This window comes from Budorcas taxicolor, chromosome 5, assembly GCF_023091745.1.
Source record: "Budorcas taxicolor isolate Tak-1 chromosome 5, Takin1.1, whole genome shotgun sequence".
Taxonomy (NCBI): Eukaryota; Metazoa; Chordata; class Mammalia; order Artiodactyla; family Bovidae; genus Budorcas; species Budorcas taxicolor.
Genome location: NC_068914.1, coordinates 120,095,408 through 120,122,229, shown reverse-complemented (window position 1 = coordinate 120,122,229; position 26,822 = coordinate 120,095,408). Strand labels below are relative to the sequence as shown.

The 26,822-nt window shown below is 37.6% G+C and overlaps 1 protein-coding gene across 1 annotated transcript in view; it reads right to left on the bottom strand.

The window, feature by feature from the left end:
• SYT10 (synaptotagmin 10) overlaps positions 1 to 26,822 on the bottom strand; it is a 113,572-nt gene that overhangs the window by 14,692 nt on the left and 72,058 nt on the right. The window contains exon 4 of the mRNA XM_052640762.1: positions 8,126 to 8,246. Coding sequence (XP_052496722.1) covers positions 8,126 to 8,246 — 121 coding nt within the window. The remainder of the gene's footprint in view (positions 1 to 8,125; positions 8,247 to 26,822) is intronic.

The following is a 26,822-nucleotide window of genomic DNA, read 5'->3' as shown; positions in this document are numbered from 1 at the left end:
CTCAAATTCTTTGGCCAGCTAATGGGAAGAACTGACTCGTTGGAAAAGACCCTGATGTTGGGAAAGATTGAAAGCAGGAGGAGAAGGGAGCGACAGAGAATGAGATGGTTGGATGGCATCATTGACTCAATATACATGAGTTTGAGCAAGTTTTGGGAGTTGGTGATGGACAGGGAAGCCTGGCGTGCAGCAATCCACGGGGTCACAAATAGTCAGACAGGACTGAGCGACTGAACTGAACTGAACTGATATAATATTTATCAAGAGTTTGCTTTTTGTACTCTTTTATAAAAAGGAAGCATGGTTTTAGAAGAGGATATAGGCATCGGGGTGAGTTTGCTAGGTGGTAAAACCGTCTATTCTATCTTCATTTGTTCTTTTATTATTATTATTATTATTATTATAGTTACCCTCCAATTTTGGAAAAGACTCTGATGCTGGGAGGGATTGGGGGCAGGACGAGAAGGGGACGACCGAGGATTAGATGGCTGGATGGCATCATGGACTCGATGGACATGAGTCTGAGTGAAATCCGAGAGATGGTGATGGACAGGGAGGCCTGGCATGCTGCGATTCATGGGGTCGCAAAGAGTCGGACATGACTGAGCGACTGAACTGAACTGAACCCTCCAATTATAGCACCACATTTTTTTTTCACTCTATCAATGTAATAATAGATCTTATTTCCTTAGAATAAGCCAAAAATGTGACATTAATTTATTTCAGCAAATGAATGAAATGAGTTTTTTAGATTCTAGAAAAATGTATCTATATTTCAGAAGCATTTGTACCAAGGGGCCAAAACATATTTTGTGGCTGGAAATAAGGTATATAGAGGAAAACAAAGTAAAAGGGAAATATTCAATGACTGTTTGTATTTTTTTTAACTTCTAATTTTATATTGGCATACAGTTGTCAAACTCAGCTGAGTGACTAACAAACACACATACAGAGTTGATTAACAACGTTGTGTTAGTTTTCGGTTTACAGCAAAGTGGTTCAGTTATGCATATACATGCATCTATTCTTTTTCTGGGCTTCCCTGGTGGCTCAGACGGTAAAGCGTCTGCCTACAATGCGGGAGACCTGGGTTCGATTCCTGGGTCGGGAAGATCCCCTGGAGAAAGAAATGGCAACCCACTCCAGTATTTATGCCTGGAAAATCCCATGGACCAAGGAGCCTGGTGGGCTACAGTCCATCGGGTCACAAAGAGTCGGACACAACTGAGCAACTTCATTTCACTTCACTTCACTTCATTCTTTTTCTAATTCTTTTCCCATTTAGGCTGTTACAGTATTGAGTAGAGTTATCTTCCCTATAGAGTAGGTGCTTGTTGGTTATCCATTTTAAATAGAGCAGGGTGTGGTGGTGGTTTAGTTGCTAAGGTGTGTCTGACTCTTGCGACCCCGTGGACTGTAGCCGCCAGGCTCCTCTGTCCATGGGATTCTCCAGGCAAGAATACTGGAATGGGTTGCCATTTCCTTCTCCAGAGGATCTTCCTGACCCAGGAATTGAACCCTGGATCTCCTGAATTGCAGGCAGATTCTTTACTGACTTAGCTATGAGGGAAGCCCAGGTTGTATATATCAATAGCAGTGTGTACATATTAATCTCCTAATCCCTGGCTATTCCTTCCCCCCACCCATTCCCCCTGGTAACCATAAGTTTGTTCTCTAACTCTATGAGTTTGCCTAAATAGAAATATTGATCAATGGAACAGGATGGAAAACCCAGAAATAAACCCATGCACCTATGGTCAATTAATCTATAACAAAAGTGAAAAAACTAAACAGTGAAACAATGGAGGTAAGATAGTCCCTTCAATAAATGGTGCTGGGAAAACTAGACAGCTATATGTTTAAAAAATGAAATTAGAACATTCTTTAGCAGCATACACAAAAATAAGCTCAAAATGGATTAAAACCCTAAATGTGAGACCAGACACTATAAAACTCTAAGAGCACCCATGGATGATTCATGTCAATGTATGGCAAAAGCCACTACAATACTGTAAAGTAATTAGCCTCCAATTAAAATTAATTAATTAATTTAAAAAAAAAACAACCTCTTACAGTAAGACATAGGCAGAAGACTCTCTGACATAAATCGCAGCAACATTTTTTTTTAAATCTGTCTTTCACAGTGCTGGAAATAAAAGCAAAAATAAACAAATGGGACTTAATTAAACTCAAAAGCTTTTGCATAGCAAAGGAAACAATAAACAAAACTAGAAGACAATCCATAGAAAGGGAGAAAATATTTACAAACAATGTGACTGACAAAGGGTTTGTTTTCAATATTTACAAACAGCACATGCAGCTTAACATCATCAAAACAAACAACCCAGGGCTTCCCTGGTTGCTCAGTAGTAAAGAATACACCTGCCAATGCAGGAGATATGGGGTCCGTCCCTGATCTGGGAAGATCCCACTTCCATGGAGCAACTAAGCCCACAAGCCACAACTACTCTTAAGCCTATACATTCAAGAGCCCAGGAGCCACAGTACTGAGCCCACATGCAGCAACTACTGAAGCCCATGAGCCCTAGAGCCCGTGTTCCACAACAATAGAAGCCACAACATTGAGAAACCCAAATGGCCTCTACAGAGTAGCTCCCGTTCACCTCAACTAGAGATAAGCACATGCAGCAACAAAGACCCAACACAGCAAAAATATAGATAATAAATAAATATTATAAAATACAACTAAGTCAAAAAATGGGCTGAAGATCTAGACATTTCTCCAAAGAAGACATATAGATGGCCAGAAGGCATATGAAAAGATGCTCAACACTGTTAATTACTTAGAGAAATACAAATCAAAACTATAATAAGATATCACCTCACACAGGTCAGAATTGCTATTATCAAAAAAGTCAACAAAACATATAGGCTGGAGAGGGTGTGGAAAGAAGGGAATCTTCCTAATCTTTTGGTGGAAATGTAAATTGATACAGCCACTATGAAGGTGTCTTCAAAAACTGGGTCTTCCCTGGTGGCTCAGACAGTAAAGAATCTGCCCACCATGCTGGAGACACAGGTTTGATCCAAGGGTTGGGAGGATCCCCTGGAGAAGGGACTGTCTACCCATTCTCTTTTTCCCTTAAGAATTCCAGTATTCTCACCTGGAAAATCCCATGGACAGAGGACCCTGGCAGGCTATAGTCCATGGGGTCACAAAGAGTCAGACACAACGGAGCAACTAACACTTCACTTCACTTTAAAAACTAAAAATATAGCTACCATATGACACTGCAATCCCATTCCTGGGCATATACCCAGAGAAAAACAGTCTGAATGGATACGTGTATCCCAATGTTCACTGCAACGCTGTTTTACAATAACCAAGACATAGAAGCAACTTAAATGTCCATTGATAGTGGAATGGATAAAGAAGATGTGGTATATATATATAAAATGACAGAATGATCTCTCTTTGTTGCCAAGGCAAACCATTCAATATCACAGTTATCCAAGTCTATGCCCCAACCAGTAACACTGAAGAACCTAAAGTTGAACGGTTTTATGAAGACCTACAAGACCTTTTAGAACTAACAAACACCCAAAAAAGATGTCCTTTTCATTAGAGGGGACTGGAATGCAAAAGTAGGAAGTCAAGAAACACCTGGAGTAATAGGCAAATTTGGCCTTGGAATGCGGAATGAAGCAGGGCAAAGACTAATAGAGTTTTGCCAAGAAAACGCACTGGTCATAGCAAACACCCTCTTCCAACAACACAAGAGAAGACTCTACACATGGACATCACCAGATGGTCAACACCGAAATCAGATTGATTATATTCTTTGCAGCCAAAGATGGAGAAGCTCTATACAGTCAACAAAAACAAGACCAGGAGCTGACTGTGGCTCAGATCATGACCTCCTTATTACTAAATTCAGACTTCAATTGAAGAAAGTAGGGAAAACCACTAGACCATTCAGGTATGACCTAAATGAAATCCCTTATGATTATACAGTGGAAGTGAGAAATAGATTTAAGGGCCTAGATCTGATAGATAGAGTGCCTGATGAACTATGGAATGAGGTTCGTGACATTGTACAGGAGACAGGGATCAAGACCATCCCCATAGAAAACAAATGCAAAAAAGCAAAATGGCTGTCTGGGGAGGCCTTACAAATAGCTGTGAAAAGAGAGGCGAAAAGCAAAGGAGAAAAGGAAAGATATAAGCATCTGAATGCAGAGTTCCAAAGAAGAGCAAGGAGAGATAAGAAAGCCTTCTTTAGTGATCAAGGCAAAGAAATAGAGGAAAAGAACAGAATGGGAAGGACTAGAGATCTCTTCAAGAAAATTAGAGATACCAAGGGAACATTTCATGCAAAGATGGGCTCCATAAAGGACAGAAATGGTATGGACCTAACAGAAGCAGAAGATATTAAGAAGAGGTGGCAAGAATACACAGAAGAACTGTGCAAAAAAGATCTTCATGACCCAGATAATCATGATGGTGTGATCACTAATCTGGAACATGAAGTCAAGTGGGCCTTGGAAAGCATCGCTATGAACAAAGCTAGTGGAGGTGATGGAATTCCAGTTGAGCTATTTCAAATCCTGAGAAATGATGCTGTGAAAAGCTGCACTCAATATGCCAGCAAATTTTGAAAACTCAGCAGTGGCCACAGGACTGGAAAAGGTCAGTTCTCATTCCAATAGCAAAGAAAGGCAATGACAAAGAATGCTCAAAGTACTGCACAATTGCACTCATCTCACATGCTAAAGTAATGCTCAAAATTCTCCAAGCCAGGCTTCAGCAATACGTGAACCGTGAACTTCCAGATGTTCAAGCTGGATTTAGAAAAGGCAGAGGAACTAGAGATCAAATTGCCAACATCCACTGAATCGTCGAAAAAGCAAGAGAGTTCCAGAAAAACATCTATTTCTGCTTTATTGACTATGCCAATGCCTTTGACTGTGTGGATCACAATAAACTGTAGAAAATTCTTCAAGAAATGGAAATACCAGACCACCTGACCCACCTCTTGAGAAATCTGTATGCAGGTCAGGAAGCAGCAGTTAGAACTGGACGTGGAACAACAGACTGATTCCAAATAGGAAAAGGAGTACGTCGAGGCTGTATATTGTCACCCTGCTTATTTAACTTCTATGCAGAGTACATCATGAGAAACTCTGGACTGGAAGAAACACAAGCTGGAATCAAGATTGCTGGGAGAAATATCAATAACCTCAGATATGCAGATGACATCACCCTTATGGCAGAAAATGAAGAGGAACTAAAAAGCCTCTTGATGAAAGTGAAAGTGGAGAGTGAAAAAATTGGCCTAAAGCTCAACATTCAGAAAACGAAGATCATGGCATCTAGTCCCATCACTTCATGGGAAATAGATGGGGAGTCAGTGGAAACAGTGTCAGACTTTATTTTGGGGGGCTCCAAAATCACTGTAGATGGTGATTGCAGCCATGAAATTAAAAGACGTTTACTCCTTGGAAGAAAAGTTATGACCAAGCTAGATAGTATATTCAAAAGCAGAGACATTACTTTGCTGACTAAGGTCCATCTAGTTAAGGCTATGGTTTTTCCTGTGGTCATGTATGGATGTGAGAGTTGGACTGTGAAGAAGGCTGAGGGCTGAAGAATTGATGGTTTTGAACTGTGGTGTTGGAGAAGACTCTTGAGAGTCCCTTGGACTGCAAGGAGATCCAACCAGTCCATTCTGAAGGAGATCAGCCCTGGGATTTCTTTGGAAGGAATGATGCTAAAGCTGAAATTCCAGTACTTTGGCCACCTCATCGAAGAACTGACTCATTGGAGAAGACTCTGATGCTGGGAGGGATTGGGGGCAGGAGGAGAAGGGGACGACAGAGTATGACATGGCTGGCTGGCATCACTGACTCGATAGATGTGAGTCTGAGTGAACTCCAGGTGTTGGTGATGGACAGGGAGGCCTGGCGTGCTGCAATTCATGGGGTTGCAAAAAGTCGGACATGACTGAGCGACTGAACTGAACTGACACACACATACACGATGGAGTATTATTCAGCTATTAAAAGAGAATGAAATATTGCCATTCACAGTAACATGGATGGACCTAGAGAAGTCATACTGAGTTAAATCAGTCAGATAGAGAAAGAAAAATACTGCATGGTATTGCTTATGTGCAAATCTAAAAATGATATAAATGAACTTATTTGCAAAATAGAAACATTCCTATGTATTTTTCAATTTTTAATAACGGAACTATATTCTAAGGAAGAAACTCACTTTTGTGGTATCAGCCCCAGGCCTAAGCCTCTTATTAACAGTGAGAATGAGGCCCATTTTATCATTTACTACCCCCATCATATCTCTGATGACATTTCTCTATTACTGATAAAGATAATTTACTGGTTCCTTACTTGATTCACAAGGCTGTTGTGAGACTTAATGAGGTGATGTTCTCAAAGCATGCACTCCCCTGATGAGAAGCTTCATTTAAATAAAAAATATTCTTGAACTTAATTACAACTTTGCTGTTTGCTTGTCTGGAAATTTGGTCCTTTTTCAATACATGGTAGAAAGAGCAAAATAAACAATAATTTGCAGAATACATTGTTTAAGTTCGTCTACATTTGTTTACTTAAGACTTTTTCACCAAAATGAATGTAGAATTAATTTCCTTTTTTTCTATCTTTACATTTCAACTATGCACTACAAATTTTTTAAAATGAATAAAAATTCATAACAAATTTTAAAAGATGAGACAGAGAAAGACATGCAATGAGAAGTCTCCTTCCCATCTGTTCCCATACTTCTCCACCCCTCAGTTTTTGTATATCACTCAAATATTTCTTTATGCAAATATTAGCAACATGATATATATTCTAAGATTACACATTCTTATATCGAAAGGAGCATGATATCCATATGTATGCTTGTACATCATTTTTTATTCAGTTAATTTTTCCTGGAATCCTTTCTACTTTAGAGTTCTTTTTCTGTTTTGTTTTGGGTTTTTTTTATTTTTTATTTTTTTATTTTTAGTTTTTAATATAAATTTATTTATTTTATTTGGAGGAGTTCTTAATATTTTTGTGTTGCAAATTTAGTTTATTTTGTTCTGAAGAACCAAAAGGTTATAGATTGCACTCCCCATGTCATCTTTTAGTAAAGCTGCATTATTATTTATTATTTATTTAATTCAACAAATGCTATTGACCTCCCTACTCTGTCCTTATCATTTTTTCCTTATCATTGCCAAAGTTCCCTATTAACTTACAAATAACTCTCCAGAACTGTGTTGATTTAAATGAAGGGATTAAAGAGAATGATGGGGTTTTACCTCTTTATCAAATCTAGAACAAGAGAAATTTCCTCTACTGTTTTTAAGAAACTTTAAGTCATGTTCATTTACTTTATTATATCTCTCTGTTCCTGCATGCATACATGCTCAGTCACTTCAGTTGTGCTCGACTCTTTGTCACCCCATGGACTATAGCCCTCCATGCTCCTTTGTCCATGGAATTCTTCAGGCCAGAATACTGGAGTGGGTAGCCTTTCCCTTCTCCAGAGAATCTTCCCAACCCAGGGATCGAACCCAGATCTCCCACATTGCAGGTGGATTCTTTACCAGCTGAGCCACAAGGGAAGCCCCGAAGTGTATGGTAAGTTACACATTTTTTGTGAAAGAACTAAATCAGGAGAGAAAGAAATTAAAATATAAACCCAAGTTCAAAGGCAATCTACTTGATAATACCTTTCAAAAATGCCATAGTGATAATGTAAACTAAAGAGGTGTTTAGAACACTTTAGTTGGTAATCTCTTTTTCTACTTTTATAGTGCCCCAAGGCTTCCCAGGTGGTGCTAGTTGTAAAGAACACACCTCCCAATGCAAGAGACATAGAGACACTGGTTCAATCGCTGGGCTGGGAAGATCCCCTGGAGAAGAAAATGGCACCTACTCCAGTATTCTTGCCTGGAGAATCCCATGGACAGAGGAGCCTGGCGGGCTACAGTCCATAGGTTCGCAAAGAGTTGGACACAACTGAAGCGACTTTGCACATAGTGCCCCACAGCAGACAAATGAACTTAATAATTCAGTAGCCATTCATAATTTCAGCTATACGGCATGTTTGTTTGGGAATGTCCCCATTAGCCAATTGTGAGCATACCTGATGAGCCAGTGATATCCATAGCCTTCAGGTTTCTGCACTTGATGACTGTCAATGTCATACGTCCAGCAGTTGGCAAATAACAAAGGGAAAACATGATTTCACCCAGATCTATACTTTCCTAGAAAGGAAATAAGTAACATTAGCAATTTAAAATACCAGATAGTGAAAAAAAAAAACTACTGTTGAGTAAAAAATCACTTTGATGGACTATTTGAATTCCATTTTAAATTGTTTTATTGAGGATATATGTTACAATGCAAAAATGCTCTAATAAACAGATAAGAAAAGAGAGTATATCCCAGGTGGTATTTTGATATATCTACTTGCATTTCTAACCAGAATCTCAAACTTAATACAGTCAGAATCAGACTGCTGGTTCTACTTACTTGCAAACTTTTACTAAAACCAGTTCCTCTGTCATCTTCCCAAAATCAGGAAATGGTATCTTAATTCATCTAGAGGTTGCAGTTAAAAACTTAGCACTTACTTTTATTCTTTTTCTCTCACCCCTAACACATCCAACCCACATCTTGTCTACACTATCTATAAAACTTATCTGAAATTACTGACATTCTTTGTAGCTCTATTACTATTAATCTCATGGATGCCACTTTCACTTCTTATCAGGATTACTGCAAAGATTAATCAGAAGCAGTCAGTGTGGTGACTTATGAAATGCAAATCACATTATCTCACTTTCCTGCTTAAAATCATCTAAACAGCTGGTATATCTAGGAAATTCCATATTAATACCTTTGTCCTGGTATAATTATTAAGAATATCTCTATTATTAAATATGTCTTTGTTTAGATAATGTATTACAAAGTCATACACATACGCCCCATGTGGTATGGTCTCATCTATCACTCTATTAATCTCTTGCCCCTTCCTCAGTTCACTCTCATGTAGGCCAAAAGCCTTTTTCTCAGTTATTCATCAGATGATGTTTGTGCTTTTGACTTCTGCTTTTTCTTTTTCTCTCCCATAACCTCACATGGCTGACTCAGCTCACTATATAGGGCTTAGCTCAAAAAATAAATCTCTTCAGTGAGGCCTTCCTCCTTCCTATCCTATACCCACCCTACTCACAGATTCTTCACATTTTTTCATAGCACTAAGCATCATCAGAATTATCTTTTAAATTCACTTTTCATTTCCCCAACTCCCATATGTAAGGTCTAAGGGAATATACTTCTTATCTATTTTATTTTTGTAACCTAATGAAGGTACATGGCTGACTTTCAGTCAGTTTTTGAAGGAATGAAAATACTATTAATTAATCTGGATAAAAATCTGAACAGCTTTGCTTCATTTGTAAAGTAAAACTGTCCATAGTATCCTGGTATAGATAAATTTGCTGTCAAAGTCAGCATAGATGGTAGACAAATGAAAATGAGTGTGAACAATGCACATTCTGCATGCTTCTCAAAGAGTTGTTTGCAGGACTTAAATTGAATTATTCCTGGTAAGAAGATCTGTGGAAGATTTGATCAGGGGAAGAACAGGTTGCTATTCATTCAGGTTCATAAAACTTGGTTCTTAAAAAATTTTCATGAAATACTATTAACATTTATTGGACTAATTCTTACAATTCAAGTTCTGATCTATGTAGTTGCCATTTCTTTATTCATGGTCTAGAATTAGTGTTAGTTGCTCAGTCATGTCTGACTCTTTTCTACCCCATGGACTGTGCACAGTAGCCAACAAGGCTCCTCAGTTCATGGAATTATCCAGGCAAGAATATGGAGTGGATAGCCATTCACTTCTCCAGCGGATCTTCTTGACCCAAGGACAGAACCTGGGGTTCCTGCATTGCAGGCAGATTCTTTACCATCTGAACCATCAGTCCTAGCAATTAAGAGCATAAATATTAGAGTCAGCTAAAGTTGCATTGACTCCTATTTTCTCCTTCTGAGCTGTGAGATCCTAGGAAATCTAATTAAGCTTCGAATCTCGGAAATTTCATTTTCAGATTGAAGAAAATATCCTCCCCACAGGGGTTTTAATCAGTAATTGAGATAATGTAAATAAAGTCCAAGGCATTTAACAAAGTGTCTGGCATATGATAAGGCATGCTGTTCTGTTCATTGCTGTATTGCTATCACATGGAGCAATGTCTTAACACATATCAGGTGCTCAGAAATATTGGATAAGTGAAAAAAAATAAATAGAAGAATTAGTATTTTTTAAAACAGTAAGAAAATAATTATTTAAAAACAAAACTATATCCAAATGGCTCTCCTCTGGGTTGTTTGCTGCACACTTAAAATAGCAAGAAAGATCTAAAAGGAGAAGCCTGAGGAAAACAGGAAGGCACAACCTCCTACAGGACTCATTCTTTTCACTACCAAGAAAATATTGAGCATTATTTGTTAGGTACACTGGTAGGCACTGTAGATACTAAAAGAGAGATAGCGTGATTCTGCCCTCGAAGATCTCAGCTGAGGAGGAAGTCAGTATATAAGACTATAAACAGCTAATAAAATAAGTCTGAATTTATTTATCTGATTCTTTACTTATTCTCTTTTTTTCCAAGAATTTCTTTAGGCTCAGTTAATGGGTTAAAATTCTTTGTCTATAGCCCATCCGTCTTTCCTTTTCTGGATGTTTGTCCTCCCAGGAACTATCAATCAGAGTAAGCGCTTTTTGTTGAAAGCTGGTAAAAAATTAAAGTGCTGTTAAACTGCTGTACTCAATATGCCAGCAAATTTGGAAAACTCAGAAGTGGCCATAGGACTGGAAAAGGTCAGTTTTCAATCCAATCCCAAAGAATGTACATACTACCACACAATTGCACTCCATTTCACACGCTAGCAAAGTAATGCTCAAAATTCTTTAAGCTAGGTTTCAACAGTACATGAACCGAGAACTTCCAGATGTTCAGGTTGGATTTAGAAAAGGCAAAGGAACCAGGGATCAAATTGTCAATATCTACTGAATCATTGAAAGACTGAGAGTTCCAGAAAAACATCTTTTGCTTCATTGATTATGCTAAAACCTTTGACATTGAATTGAAGTCGCTCAGTCGTATCCGACTCTTTGTGATCCCGTGGACTGTAGCCTACCAGGCTCCTCCATCCATGGAATTTTCCAGGCGAGAGTACTGGAGTGGGTTGCCATTTCCTTCTCCAGGAGATCTTTCCAACCCAGGGATCGAACCCGGGTCTCCCGCATTGTAGGCAGACGCTTTACTATCTGAGCCACGAGGGAAGTCTTTGATAGTGTGGATCAAAATAAATGTGGAAAATTTTTAAGGAGATGGGAATAAAAGAGCACCTTACCTGCCTCCTGAGAAATCTGTATGCAGGTCAAGAAGCAACAGTTAGAACTGGACATGGAAAAACAAACTGGTTCAAAATTGGGAAAGGATTATGTCAAGGTTGTATATTTTCTCCCTGCTTGTTTAACTTATATGCAGAGTACATCACGAGAAATGCAGAGCTGGATGAATCACAAGCTGGAATGAAGATTGCCGGGAGAAATATCAACAACCTCAGACATGCAGATGACATTACTCTTATGGCACAAAGTGAAGAACTAAAGAGATTCGATGAGGATGAAAAAGACAGTGAAAAAGCTGGCTTAAACTCAACATTCAAAAAACTAAGACTGTGGCATCCGGTCCCATCACTTCATGGCAAATAGATGGACAAACAATGGAAACAGTAACAGACTATTTTTGAGGCTCCAAGATCACTGTAGATGGTGACTGCAGCCATGAAATTCAAAGACCCTTGCTCCTTGGAAGAAAAGCAATGACAAACCTAGACTGCATATTAAAAAGCAGAAACAATACTTTGCCAACAAAGGCCCATCTAGTCAAAGCTATAGTTTTTCCAGTAGTCATTTATGGATGTGAGAGTTGAACCATAAAGAAAGCTGAGCACTGAAGAATTGATGCTTTTGAGCTGAGGTGTTGGAGAGGACTCGAGAGTCTCTTGGACTGTAGGATATCAAACTAGTCAATTCTAAAGAAAATCAGTCCTGTATATTCACTGGAAGGACTGGTGCTGAAGTTGAAGTTCTAGTACTTTGGTCACGGGATGGGAAGAGCTGACTCATTAGAAAACACCCTGTTGCTGGGAAAGATTGAAGGCAGCAGGAGAAGGGGATAACAGAGGAAAAGATAGCTGAATGGCATTACCAACTCAATGGACTTGAGTCTGAGCAAGCCCTGGGAGATGGTAGACAAAGAAGCCTGGCATGCTGCAGTCCATGAGGTCACAAAGAGTCAGATATGACTGAGAGACTGCACAACAACAACAAAAATTAAAGGATCCCTTTATAAATACAGAACAAGATACCAAGTGCCACCAAGAAACATGTTGGGGATTGTGATGGATAAATTAGGAAAGAAATAGAGATAATCTCAGACATGACATACTTAGAATTCAACAGGAAATGAACCACATTTTCTGCTTGTGCAGAAAAAAAGAAGTACACAGAGACTTCTAGAGAGACTAATAAAACATTTTCATACCTCTGACTGATGGTTTTTCTTTTATACATCACACAATCTGTAAGAGTAATTTTTCTTTTTCTTTTGATGTATCACATGTTTACAGGGTGGAACAAAGAAAGTTTGCTGTGTTTGGTGCCATCTCTGAAAGACCTTATCTATGAATTGAGTTGCAACACAATTTTGACTATCAATAGGTATTGGCAAATATGAAGAAGTTAAATTGACAAGTGATCAAAAAACTAGCCCAAGAAACTGAAAGAAAAGAATGTGGAGCACCTTTTAAAGGACCACTTTGATGACAAGCTAGTTGGCTTTTTGCTCACTGCAGTACTAAGAAGTCCACTTAAATGTGTCAGTTCCATATAGTCAGGAGTTTTAAGGAAACTGGAATGAGCTGAGTGGGGAAAATTAATGTATTGTAGGCATGTATAATAAATGCACAAAATTTGAGTCTTCATTAAGACTAAGTTTTTCCTTTTGGAAGTGAGAATCTGAAAGAAGAAAAACTGCCTGTATATGGAAAAAGGCAAAATACTCTCTAGGGTAAATACCAATATTCTTCAGCTTTTTAAATCTGGAAGCAATACAAGAGATAATTATGAGAAATGAACTTGATGAAGGTAAATGGCTGTATGACCTATAAAAAGATCCCATAACTTGCATCAAATCTCTGGATTTTGGTGACAGTCTTCTGAGGTACAATGTGCATTGATCTAAGTACCCACCACTGAATCTGTCCCTATATTGATAGCCCACCTCCAGGGACCAGACTGAGTTTTATTTGACTCTGTCTGCCCCAGAGCAATGCAGTTTATAAGGAAAGTCACTTTCAACAATCTGAACTTCCCAGGCCCTGAAAAAGACCAGGAAATAAAGTGAAAGGTCTCTGAATATACAGCATAAATATAACATAGTTATGCAGCAAAATTCTCTTATATAAAGATGCTATACCATCCCTATCCAACACCCATTTACTATTATTTTAGACAAAATTCTAAGAAGACTGTTTAATTGGTGTATCGATCTATAACAGGTCAAAAATCACACATGAAATGTAAAGTTGGGAAAACTAACAGCACTAGGTCTAGCAAAGCAGAGATAAATGATAGCTGCAGAGATACAAAGCATATAAAAAAGAAGCAAATACTGTATCCTAAAAAGGATAGCAATCTAGAATCATTTTGTATCAAAGGGGACTAACACTAATAATGCCTCAGTAACTTAAAAATGTCATTTTATTACAGAGTTGAAGAGTAATTAAAGTTCAAAATGATGATTCTGAGTCATCAAGCTAGGGAAAATTATCCTTTATGTTTTGTTTAAGAAAGTAGAGAAGTATACACTACTTTTTGGAGTTATTTTTATCCCCAAACCTTAAAATGTTTAAAATAATAATTTTGGCTTAAAATGAGAAATGCCTTGAATTTCTGAAAATTTTATTTATGAGTAATCTCATTTACTGTAATACTCTATAAATATGAACTCCTCATATTAACCTTGGAAAAACATTTGTGTCTTTATGCATATAATTATTTGAAAGCCTACTATTAAGTCTAGGATATCATGTTCCATAAATTTTCTTTCAGATAGGACAACTTTAATTTAATTCTGATACATACACACATAATTGGTGAAACATTCACAATGATAATTTTCTTAATCCATTGGAATGAGGGGCTTATGAATAAAAGCTAACATTAGGGTTGGGTTAGACACTGTATCTTTGATTTCTTTTACCTGGTTCCACAGACATAGAGCTGGAGAGATCAAGATAATTGACTGGCTACAGTCAACCTCTGAAACATAGTCACAGTTATAAAGTTTTTGTGTGTACTGTGTCATTAAAATAGCAATCATTGGAAAGATAAATCAATATGCAAACAGTTGCACTGCACATATTATTTCAGGACTAACTGAACTAATAGCGAGCTCAAGATATGCAGAGGAGGCAGTTTAAAGGCTCAATGACTAGTGTGTATAATAACCAAGGGAAGCACTCCTGGAGGGAAATAATCATTATGTTGGGTTTGAAGAATTAATGAAATTGAGTTTTACAGGGAAGAGGAAGAATAATGCTACAGGTGAGTACTATGATAAATACTCAGAAATAAGAATGGACAATTTATGTTGAGAAATATGGAGTTTGGCAACATGTTGAAGGAGGTTTAAGGCTAGATATAGTTGGTTTGGTGACTTCTCTGGGCAACAGGGATCCAAAGGTTTTGGTAACACTAGAGAGTGGGAGCTTAGCAGAATGAAAAGGGCATATGTTCCTGGATTGGAAAAGCCAGAGCTGAAAGCTACATCTTCCATGTACTAGTTCCCAAGCACATGGCAAAAATATGACCTCCTTTAACTCCAGTTTGATCACAAGTAAATGGGGATAATAACCTCTGCCTCACAAGGTAGGTATCATCCATACAAAGTGCCTGGCATGAATAGACATTCAGAAGTAATGATACCAATGAAAATAATGGTTTAAAAACATTTATTTATTTTGAGTAGGCTAGATTAAAAAGACCGAAGAGAGGGATCACTGAAGTAAACAGATATAGGGAAGTGCTGGCTACAGACATGCTTGAATTCAGATATATTAGGAAAGATCATTAAGACTTATTTTAAAAAATCTTTAAATGAACAACTTGTTGCCATAGTGACAGCAGTCATCACATCCACTTAGGACCCTAAATGCAGCCTGCCTTCCAAATTTCCTGCTTGGTAAGAAAACAGATGGCTTTCCTCACTTTGTTAAATATGTTATTGGATCAAATGAGTGTCTTCATGAAGTTACTATTTTACTTCATGAAATGAAGTTATAGTGAAATGCAGACCCAAAAAGGGTCTACTGAATTTAAACTTCAGCAAAATACTTACATCTCTCTGACCCACACCTCCCATACACCTGAGGAAATCATAGAACTTAACCTCAATCAATCCGTTTAACCCTATTTTGCCTTAGTGTTTTTCGGTATAAAACGAAGGTGTTCAAAGAGAAAAACTAGTTGATTTTCCAGCTCTAAAATTTTGTGTCTTAATTGCTAGTAAAATGAGGACTAAATAATATACATAGCTCAGGTATGTTTAGACTGGATGGACAGGCCCTTTTAGTCTTTGTGTGCTACAGAACCAACAAAACCTCATTGGAAAGACTAGAAAGGATCAGTTGGTGCTCATAGCTTGATTTCAAGTTTAAGAATAAGCAGTTATAAAACATGCCCATCAATTAAATTCCCAGGCAATGTGGTTCAGATGAGGAAGGATCCAGTCCTTAAGGTAGAGAACATAGGGTTTATTTGGTTAGGGATTTATGAGAAAAGACCATGTTGAACAAGTAACACTCAGGGTCATTTATATTGTTCCCCAGCTCTGCTAAAAATTCCAAGTATTTGACTCTCTGATGCATGTTGGACACACAGGACTTTCAATATAGTCCATACTCCTCAACATGACACATAGTCCCTATCAAGTTGGTTCCTATGTTTTTTCTACTGTCGTTTACAAATTTCTTTTTTTAAAATTTTTATTTTTATTATTTTTAACTTTACAACATTGTATTGGTTTTGCCATACATCAACATGAATCCACCACGGGTGTACACATTCATGGGGTTCTCAAGGCAAGAATACTGAAGTGGTTTGCCATTCCCTTCTCCAGTGGACCACATTTTGTCAGAACTCTTTACCATGACCTGTCCATCTTGGGTGGCCCTACACGGCATGGCTCATAGTTTCATTGAGTTAGACAAGGCTTGTGGTCCATGTGATTACATTGGTTAGTTTTCTGTGATTGTGGTTTTCTTTTCTTTTTTTTTTTAATTTTATCTTAAAATTTTTTTTTCCTTTTTTTTAATTTTTATTTTTTTTATTTTTTTTTAATTTTAAAATCTTTAATTCTTACATGTGTTCCCAAACATGAACCCCCCTCCCACCTCCCTCGCCATAATATCTCTCTGGGTCATCCCCATGCACCAGCCCCAAGCATGCTGTATCCTGCGTCAGACATAGACTGGCGATTCAATTCTTACATGATAGTATACATGATAGAATGCCATTCTCCCAAATCATCCCACCCTCTCCCTCTCCCTCTCCCTCTGAGTCCAAAAGTCCGTTATACACAGCTGTGTCTTTTTTCCTGTCTTGCATATAGGGTCGTCATTGCCATCTTTCTAAATTCCATATATATGTGTTAGTATACTGTATTGGTGTTTTTCTTTCTGGCTTACTTCACTCTGTATAATCTTTTTTTTTAATTTAATTTTATTATTTCGAATCACCAGTCTAGGTTCGATGCAGGACACAGGATGCTTGGGGCTGGTGCACTGGGATTACCCAGAGAAACGGTATGGGGAGGGAGGTGGGAGGGGGGTTCAGGATTGGGAACACGTGTACACCCGTGGTGGATTCATGTTGATGTGTGGCAAAACCAATACAACATTGTAAAGTGATTGTGGCTTTCAGTCCATCTGCCCTCTGAGAAGGATAAGAGGCTTATGGTAGCTTCCTGGTGGGATAGACTGACTGAGGGGGAAACTGGATCCTGTTCTGATGGGAGGGGCCATGCTCAGTAAATCTTTAATCCAATTTTCTGTTGATGGGTGGAGCTGTGTTCCCTCTCTGCTATTTACCTGGGGCCAAACTATGGTGGAGGTAATAAAGATAATGGTGACCTCCTTCAAAATATCCCAGGCATATACTGCTACACTCAGTGCCCCCAACCCTGCAGCAGGCCACCATGAACCCACGCCGCTGCTGGAGACTCCTGGACACTCACAGGCAAGTCTGGGTCAGTCTCTTGTGGGGTCACTGCTCCTTTCTCCTGGTGTACAAGGTTCTGTTTGTGTCCTCCAAGAGTCTATTTCCCAGTCCTGTGTAAGTTCTGGCAGCTCTATGATGGGGTTAATGGTGACCTCCTTCAAGAGGGCTTATACCATACCCAAGTCTGCTGCACCCAGAGCCCCTGACCCTGTGGCAGTCCACTGCTGACCCATACCTCCATAGGAGATGTTCAAACACAGTTCTGTCTCAGTCTGTATGGGGTCCCTGGGACCTGGTGCACACAAGCTTTGTTTCAGTCTCTAAGTGTCTCTGGTGTGAATAGGGTTTGATTCTAAACACAAATTTGCCCCTCCTACCATCTTGCTAGGGTGTCTCCTTTGCCCTTGGACATGGGCTATCTCCTCACAGCCACTCCAGTACCTACTGTCTTACTGGGGTTTCTCTGAACTTAGGCATAGGGTATCTCCTTCCTTTGGGCTCACTGCTGCAGGAAATGTATCCCAATCAAGGGTCCAAGTGGGGCAAGGATGGGGAGAAAACATCACTTTAATGCCTTTTTCCATTAATTTAGTCATAGTGGGTCACACACTAGTAAAGTAATGCTCAACATTCTCCAAGCCAGGCTTCAGCAATATGTGAACCTTGAACTTCCAGATGTTCAAGCTGGATTTAGAAAAGGCAGAGGAACCAGAGATCAAATTGCCAACATCCCCTGGATCATGGAAAAAGCAAGAGAGTTCCAGAAAAACATCTATTTCTGCTTGATTGACTATGCCAAAGCCTTTGACTGTGTGGATCACAATAAACCGTGGAAAATTCTGAAAGAGATGGGAATATGAGACCACCTGATCTGCTTCCTGAGAAATCTGTATACAGGTTGGAAAGCAACAATTAGAACTGGACATGGAACAGACTGGTTCCAAATAGGAAAAGGAGTACATCAAGGTTGTATATTACCACCCTGCTTATTTAACTTATATGCAGAGTACATCATGAGAAATGCTGGGCTGGATGAAGCACAAGCTAGAATCGAGATTGCCAGGAGAAATATCAATAACCTCAGATATGCAGATGACACCACCCTTATGGCAGAAAGTGAAGATGAACTAAAGAGCCTCTTGATGAAAGTAAAAGAGGAAGGTGAAAAAGTTGGCTTAAAGCTCAACATTCAGAAAACTAGGATCATGGCATCCGGTCCCATCACTTCATGGCAAATAGATTGGGAAACAGTGGCAGACTTTCCCAAAAGCACTACAGATGGTGATTGCAGCCATGAAATTAAAAGATGTTTACTCTTTAGAAGGAAAGTTATGACCAACTTAGACAGCATATTATAAAGCAGAGGCATTACTTTGTCAACAAAAGTCCATCTAGTCAAGGCTATGGTTTTTCCAGTGGTGATATATGGATGTGAGAGTTGGACTATAAAGAAAGCTAAGTGCAGAAGAATTGATGCTTTTGAACTGTGGTGTTGGAGAAGACTCTTGAGAGTCCCTTGGACTGCAAGGAGATCCAAACATTCTATCAAAAAGGAAACCAGTCCTGAGTGTTGATTGGAAGGACTGATGTTGAAGCTGAAACTCCAATACTTTGGCCACCTGATGTGAAGAGCTGATTCATTTAAAAAGATCCTGATGCTGGGAAAGATTGAAGGTGGGAGAAGAAAGGGACAACAGAGGATAAGATGGTTGGATGGCATCACCATCCAACTCAATGGACATGAGTTTGGGTAAACTCTGGGAGTTGGTGATGGACAGGGAGGCCTGGCATGCTGCAGTCCATGGTGTCACAGAGTCAGATATGACCGAGTGACTGAACTAAACTGAGCTGAACTGATACAACAAATTCTCCACTCTAGCTTTATCAAATACCTCATCAATTTCTAAACATTTATTCATTTATTAGTATGCTTGTGTTTATTGAGAACAGCCTAAATGGAAAACACTGTTCTTGTCATTAGGGGAACACTGATGATCAGGACAAAATTTTTCTCCTCATAGGGCTTATATGGGATTTTGTATAAGTTACATATCCTCTCAGAACATCACATAATTAAGAGATAAAATGGAATAAAATATATTTATGTCTGCATAATTTTAAAGTACATTTTTAAATCCAGTGTTGTACAGCCTTTTAGAGGGATTCCTGGGTTTTAATTATGAGATTAGAGATGAAAAATACTTGATTCTTCTCATGAGGATCTATGAGAACTTCAGAAGTAGGTGACTGTATCTTGAAGAATGACTAATGGTAAAGGAAATTAAAAATAGAGGAAGCATCATATAAAGAAATCGTGAGGTAAGGCTTTTAAGTGTCTAACTATGACCAGAGTGTAAACAAGATCACTGGGTTAGGAACCATTCTCAATAATAGTTACTCAGATCAACCCAGAATTTCTCTGCAATCAAGATGAGATCCACTTTCATGACTAATATTCATAATAATTTCCTGGGGAGGTTGCATTTAGACTTAAAAGGGATAATATGCAAAGATAATGTATGTTCAATTTGCAGATGCTCAAGAAATACTATTCTTTTCTTGTTTATAACAATATTTCTATTGTTCAGGAGCATCATAGTGTTGATTCTCGATAAAAAGCATACTGAATGAAAAAAATCATAAAAGCATCAAGCCAGGTCAGTGGCAGCAGGGACTTCACTTCCATTTGAAGATGTGAAGACTGCTCATTAACCAGAGAGCAACTGAGTTAAGACACTGTTCACGATAGTTGAGGGCTTTATGAGGAAACCCTCTAGAAGTGTGCAAGGGCATATCCATGTATGGCTCAAAACACTTTTGAGTCATTTAAAGGTACACAGGATTTGGGGAGCTGAAGTTGCATGATACACATCTGCTAGTTTTATTGAACCTATTTCTTTATAGATCCCTTTACTCTCAGGTGATTTGGCATTATGTTTGCTATAATTCTATAGCACTCTGGAATTTCAAAATAAATACATCCCTAAGGTGGACAAATTGCTTCTTTTTTTTTTTGTACATCTGACCATCTTTTCCACTCAGCCAGAGCAAGCAGTCTAGTGACAATGGGGACAAGGGAAAATGATGAAGAAGATGTTTGGCAGAATACAATTAGGAAATATAATTAACATTATAATCCTGTTCCAGTTTCTAGCTCATTTCCCTCCTTCTTCTTCAAAGAACTACAACTTTTGAACAACCCTTCCTCCCTGCCCTTCCTATTTCTCTCAGTGATTCTGATTAAACTAGATTTCATCATGTTGAATGAAGATGGGGAAGAAACAACCAAAGGAGGGTCCTATCAGAAGACCTAGTTACATTCCTGGATTTTTATCTCACATTTTCTTTACTGATTCTTTCCCACCATCTCCATTAAAAACAGAGAAAAGGCTCACCTAGTGTCCTTTAGCAGGACCTGCTAGTATTTCCATAACTAGTATTAAGCATATAATAGCATATTTCCATATGCTAGTATTAAGCATATAATATTAAGCATTGTGCTTGGTCATGGAACAAAGATGAAACTTCTTTGAAGTCAGGGCAGAAGTGGGCAGAGAGCATGGTAGTGTTACAGATGGGACCATTATAAAGCATACTGACCATTAAGTGCTTAATGATCACAGCCAAGAGCTATTATTGCCAAGGATGCTATTTAATATTGCCCCTGTTTTGTCTTAGTAGGAGAATCATTTTCAGCCCTTAATTCAAGCAGGAAATAACTACCGGACACAATGGCTTAACTCTTATACAATCCAATACAGCCATTGGATTAGCTACCAGGAGTCATTGAATGCTCAGGTTGAAGAGATAGAGCTGAAACAAACTTTCCTGGATTTAACAAATGAAGTATCCTAACCATCTACATAAAGAGCAAATGGGATAGGCTAATATAGACACTGAGACAAGAAGAACTTGGAACACAATAAGAGTATACAAATTTGATAAGAACTGTTCATCTTACTGGTTAAGAGATATCAAAGTTTCTTGCTGAGAGGAACTGGAGACTTATTTTCAAAACTTAATTACTATTTATAGATGGGGTATAGAAACTTGTGTAGTAAACTGTATACAGCATTCCTTAGAATGTTTGATGCCTTTAAATATCATTACAAAATCCCTGATTGAAGGAATTCCTCTCAGTTATTGCTATATGAAGATATTGAATTGGATGAATTTGGCTTCACTATTTAAAAAAATAAGAAATTGGTTTAACTGGTTCCACTTTCCTCTGCCAAAGTTTTTTCTTCATATAGTAGCCAGAGATCTTACAGCTAATAAATGAAGTCATGGCTCACTTCTGATCAAAAGCCATCAATGGCCTCACATGTCACTCAGAATATAACTCAAAGTTCTTTCCATGACCTAAAGGCTCTCGGTGACCTGACCCTCATCTACCACTCACATCAGAGAGGCTTTATCTGACCACACTATGAAGAGTGGTCCCGCCTCACTACCAACTTCTTGTCCCTTACCTTGCCTCATATAGCACTTCCATTCACTGGAGATATTCATATTTCTTTCATTATCACCTGTTTCTACATAGTAAGCCTTATCAGACTGGGGACATTTTATATCCTAAAACATCCAGAAGAATACCTGGCAAATAGAAGAACTAAACAGAAGTTATTGAACTGATAGATTAAGATCCTTGGTCTAAATAGGCATAGCAGGTAACCGGCATCTGTTATAAAAATGTTCTCCTAGTCATTATTTTTCACTGTGTGGGCAATATTTTATAGTCATCATATCAGTTATATTATAGTTGCTTCTCTATAAATAACTAATTATAAATTGAAACATCTGCAGTCTACTTGGTACGGTAGCAACCTATTTAGACATAATTTCCTTCTCCTGGGTGTCTAAGCTCTTCCCTAGATTGTATATTTCATACATGCCTATACTTGTAAAGCATCCCATTACTTACTATGGGGTGTGGGACTGTGCATAGCATATACAAAAATTAAAAGCATTCCAAAAATATAAATAAAATTGGTATTCAATCAGTGATTGAATGGTTTAAAACTGGTAAAAATTTTGTAAAAATTTAGTTTACAAAACCAAGTAAAACATTGGTTTAGTGAACTAATTAAATTTATATAAAGACTTTATGCAGTGTATGCTAAAGCACAGTCTTTTAAACGTGTCATGTTTTAATCAACTTAAGATTGAAGATAATAGTAAATAATATCATTCATTTTTTAAAACATTTTTGACAGTAATACATTTAGGAAAGTTAAATATTAAGGTAAGAAATTTAACACATGGGGGAATTAGATATTACTAATCAAGTAAATATTCAAGATATTCAAGAATAATCAAGGCTGTGTATTGTCACCCTACTTATATAACTTATATGCAGAGTACATCATGAGAAACGCTGGACTGGAAGAAGCACAAGCTGGAATCAAGATTTCCGGGAGAAATATCAATAACCTCAGATATGCAGATGACACCACCCTTATGGCAGAAAGTGAAGAGGAGCTAAAAAGCCTCTTGATGAAAGTGAAAGAGGAGAGTGAAAAAGTTGGCTTAAAGCTCAACATTCAGAAAACTAAGATCATGACATCTGGTCCCATCACTTCATGGCAAATAGATGGGGAAATAGTGGAAACAGTGTCAGACTTTATTTTTGGGGGCTCCAAAATCACTGCAGATGGTAATTGCAGCCATGAAATTAAAAGACGCTTACTCCTTGGAAGGAAACTTATAACCAACCTAGACAGCATATTAAAAAGCAGAGACATTACTTTGTCGACAAAGGTCCATATAATCAAGGCTATGGTTTTTCCAGTGGTCATGTATGGATGTGAGAGCTGGACTATACAGAAAGCTAAGTGCAGAAGAATTGATGCTTTTGAAGTGTGGTGTTGGAGAAGACTCTTGAGAGTCCCTTGGACTGCAAGGAGATCCAACCAGTCCATCCTAAAGGAGATCAGTCCTGGGTGTTCATTGGAAGGACTGATGTTGAAGCTGAAACTCCAATACTTTGGCCACCTGATGTGAAGAGCTGACTCATTGGAAAAGACCCTGATGCTGGGAAAGATTGAAGGTGGGAGAAGAAGGGGATGACAGAGGATAAGATGGTTGGATGGCATCACCGACTCAATGGACATGGGTTTGAGTGGACTCTGGGAGTTGATGATGGACAGAAGGCCTGGTGTAGTGTGGTTCATGGAGTCGCAAAGAGTTGAAAACGACTGAGCGACTGAACTCGCTCAAATTCTCTACTGAATCTACTTGTTATCTACTGAATCAAGTAGATAACAAGTATCTGTTTTCTTTATTTACAAGATTATAGCATGTTGGGTATAAGTGACACAACTTATTTTAGTAACTAAATTTTACAGAACTGTACTTTTATTATCTTATTTTCAAAATTATTCCCATGGGACTGATATTATTATAAACCTTTTTTTATGGTTGTATAAACAAGTTCAGAAATGGTAAGCAGTTTCCCCAAAATGATATGAATAGGTGGTAACAAATCCTGGATTGTAATTAAAGGACACTCGTTTTAAGTTTCTGTGGTCTTCTGCTTTCCTCTGTGACTTTCTTCAAGGGAGATACTGCTTCACATTTTACAAACCAGAAGGGCAAATTCAGAATTGTTTTCATGGACTTAGATTTCAAAGCTAGTGAGTGACATACTATATTTCTTTGAAAAAATTTTTTTAAATTAGAAAATCAGTTACTGAATTTTAGGAAACTATTTAATGCAGTCTATTACAGAAGAAGAGAAGATTTTGAATATTTAAAAATCAACTCCATATTCTTTTCACTACATAAGAGAATCTTAATAATTAAACTAGTTAAATGCAAGAAAGGAAAAATTTTAATTCAATACTACCAGTAGAATTATACTAAATTCCTAAACCTTGGAACAGACCTGCATATGTTGCTAGAACATCATGGGCATAAAAAGTTTCTTTCTGTGTCCTATAACCTCCAAACATTATAATATAGAAAGACACAAACAATAAATACAATCAAATTATACCTTAGTGTGGATTTTTTACCAAATATATATAAGAAAGAAAAGTAGCCTAGACATTCCCTGAAACAGCACTGATTCTGACTACTGTTCTGAATAAGGCCCAAAAATTACTGCTTAGTACTTCATGCATTTTTTATTAATGTTGTAAAAATAAATTTGACAGGGTTATAAGCTTTAAATTTTTTACATATATTTTGTCAAAAGTATCATATTAAATTTTTATTCAATTCAAATTATGTAAGTAATTTGAGATTTTAATTTTGTAAACCAAAAGTGAAATTCCATGTTAAAAAATTGTTTGTTTGTTTTTTTTTCATTTCTTTTTAGCATATTTCAAACATGCAATCTAACAGTTCAGGGCAAACAACACTGAAGCAAGAGTTAATTAATGATTTAAAATCTAGTTTTGAACTTTCTATTAATCAGCAGTGTGAACTGGTAATTTTCTTATCATTGGACCTCCATTTGCTAAACTATAGAAAAAAAAGGATCACTTGAATTCCTACTAATTCTAAAATAATATGACCATAAGATCCAGACTTTCAAAACCTACTTAGAACATACCCTTGAGCTTTTAGGTTAATATAAAAAGACTTCTTTCCTGTTATAAGCCTCATGCACTTTATTATGAGAAAAAAATCTCAAATCATTATTTAACACATATTGATTTTACTTATATATAGTCCAACTTAGATATTTTATTATACAACCTAAAAGGAACAAATTGGAGAAGTAAGGAATGTAGGAAGCATGTATACTTATATGGAGAAAAAATAGTGTAATAGATGAACAAAGGACAAAAATAAAAGTCTGCTTTATAAATTTACTATCATAATTAATGGTCATAAAGATCACCACTGATAAGCAAAGGCTAAATTATATTCAGTAGTGTCTATTGAAAAAGTAGGGATATATATATATATATATGTGTGTGTGTGTGTGTGTGTGTGTGTGTGTGTATATGTGTGTTCTTAAATTATATTTCTAAACTGGCACACAAATATATGTTTTGAAATCTAAAAAAATTATCATAAAAGAGTCATTTTTTAGACTATCTAAATAAATGCTGTATTATTTATTCTGAAATCTTGATTTTTTAAAAAAACAGAAATTCATATTTTTTCAGTTGCAATGAAACGTGAAATTCTGATACAAGGAAGCCCTTTGAAATTCTCTGTATAAAAAAGGTTAGAAGACTGTAACAATGTCATAGCTATTTTGCCTTGTTAATAGTTGAAAACCTTATCTTAATATCAAGCATTTAAAGGACTAATTTAGCTTCCCTAAAAGTAATAAATATGTGGAATATATTCCACATGTGGCATGGTCCCCAATGGCTCAATGGATAAAGAATCTGCCTGCAATGCCAGAGATACAGGAAATGTGAGTTTGATCACTGGGTCATGAAGATCCCCTGGAGAAGGAAATGGCAACCCACTCCAGTATTTTTGCCTGGGAAATCCCATGGACAGAGGAACCTGGCAGGCCATAGTCCATAGGGTCGCAAAGAGTTGGACAGACTGAGCAACAAAGCATGCATACATGCATGATCCTAGAAATTTACAGGAAATTAAGCTGTTTGTAATCAGGAATCATTTTATCTCTTTGTTATATCTTTCAGGATATAAGAAGAAACTGAATGACACCCACAAATCAGAGTAATTCCAAAGGGTTTAATTGGGGGGTGGGCATCTGAGGGGTGTAAGCAGGAAGTAGGGAAACCACAAGAGACAGTGTGATGTCCTGGCTGCTGGTAAGAGTAGAGGTAGTAATAACCCCCAGGTCTGAAAGGACAAGGGAGAGGACAGTTACCAGATCTCAGAAAGAGGTGTAATAAGAAAAGCCTACTTTGAGAGGAACTGTACCCTCAGGTAAAGCACATAGCCAGCCTGAGACAATCTCTCATAGAAAGATCTAAAGAGACTACATGGCCAAATGGCATTCTCCCTCTGCCCTAACATCTTTTGCCAGAACTCAGAGAGCTTAGAGTGTGTGGACAAACAAGTCGACCTCTTTATGCCTCAAACAGGTTGAAGAATAGTGGAAAGTAGCATACTGAAGATAACCAGAATCATTAACTCTTGAGGTTTTATAAGATATACATTATAAGTGCATGCAGAGGTTGGTGAGGGGAAAAAGAGGAGGAGATGAGCCCAGTGGAAAAGGAAGAGTCAAATCAGGTGGGAGATAAGAAGCATGTTAGGTAGCAGTATGTATCATAAAAGAAAAAGTAGTATCTACTCACTGAGTCATGGCACACAGTAACTAAATAGATTTGAATTATTTATTGCACAAAACTTTGCAGTCTAAGTAGAAAAACACACCATCTAAAACTATCTTCAGTATAATAATAGGGCAAAGCTACTTTTAGCACCAAGATCTTCATTCCTATATAATAAGCCAACTATAACAAAAACCAAAACAATATACCAATGATATCATTCTGCCAATGCTTTTTAGCAGCTAATGTATAGTGAGCATTTA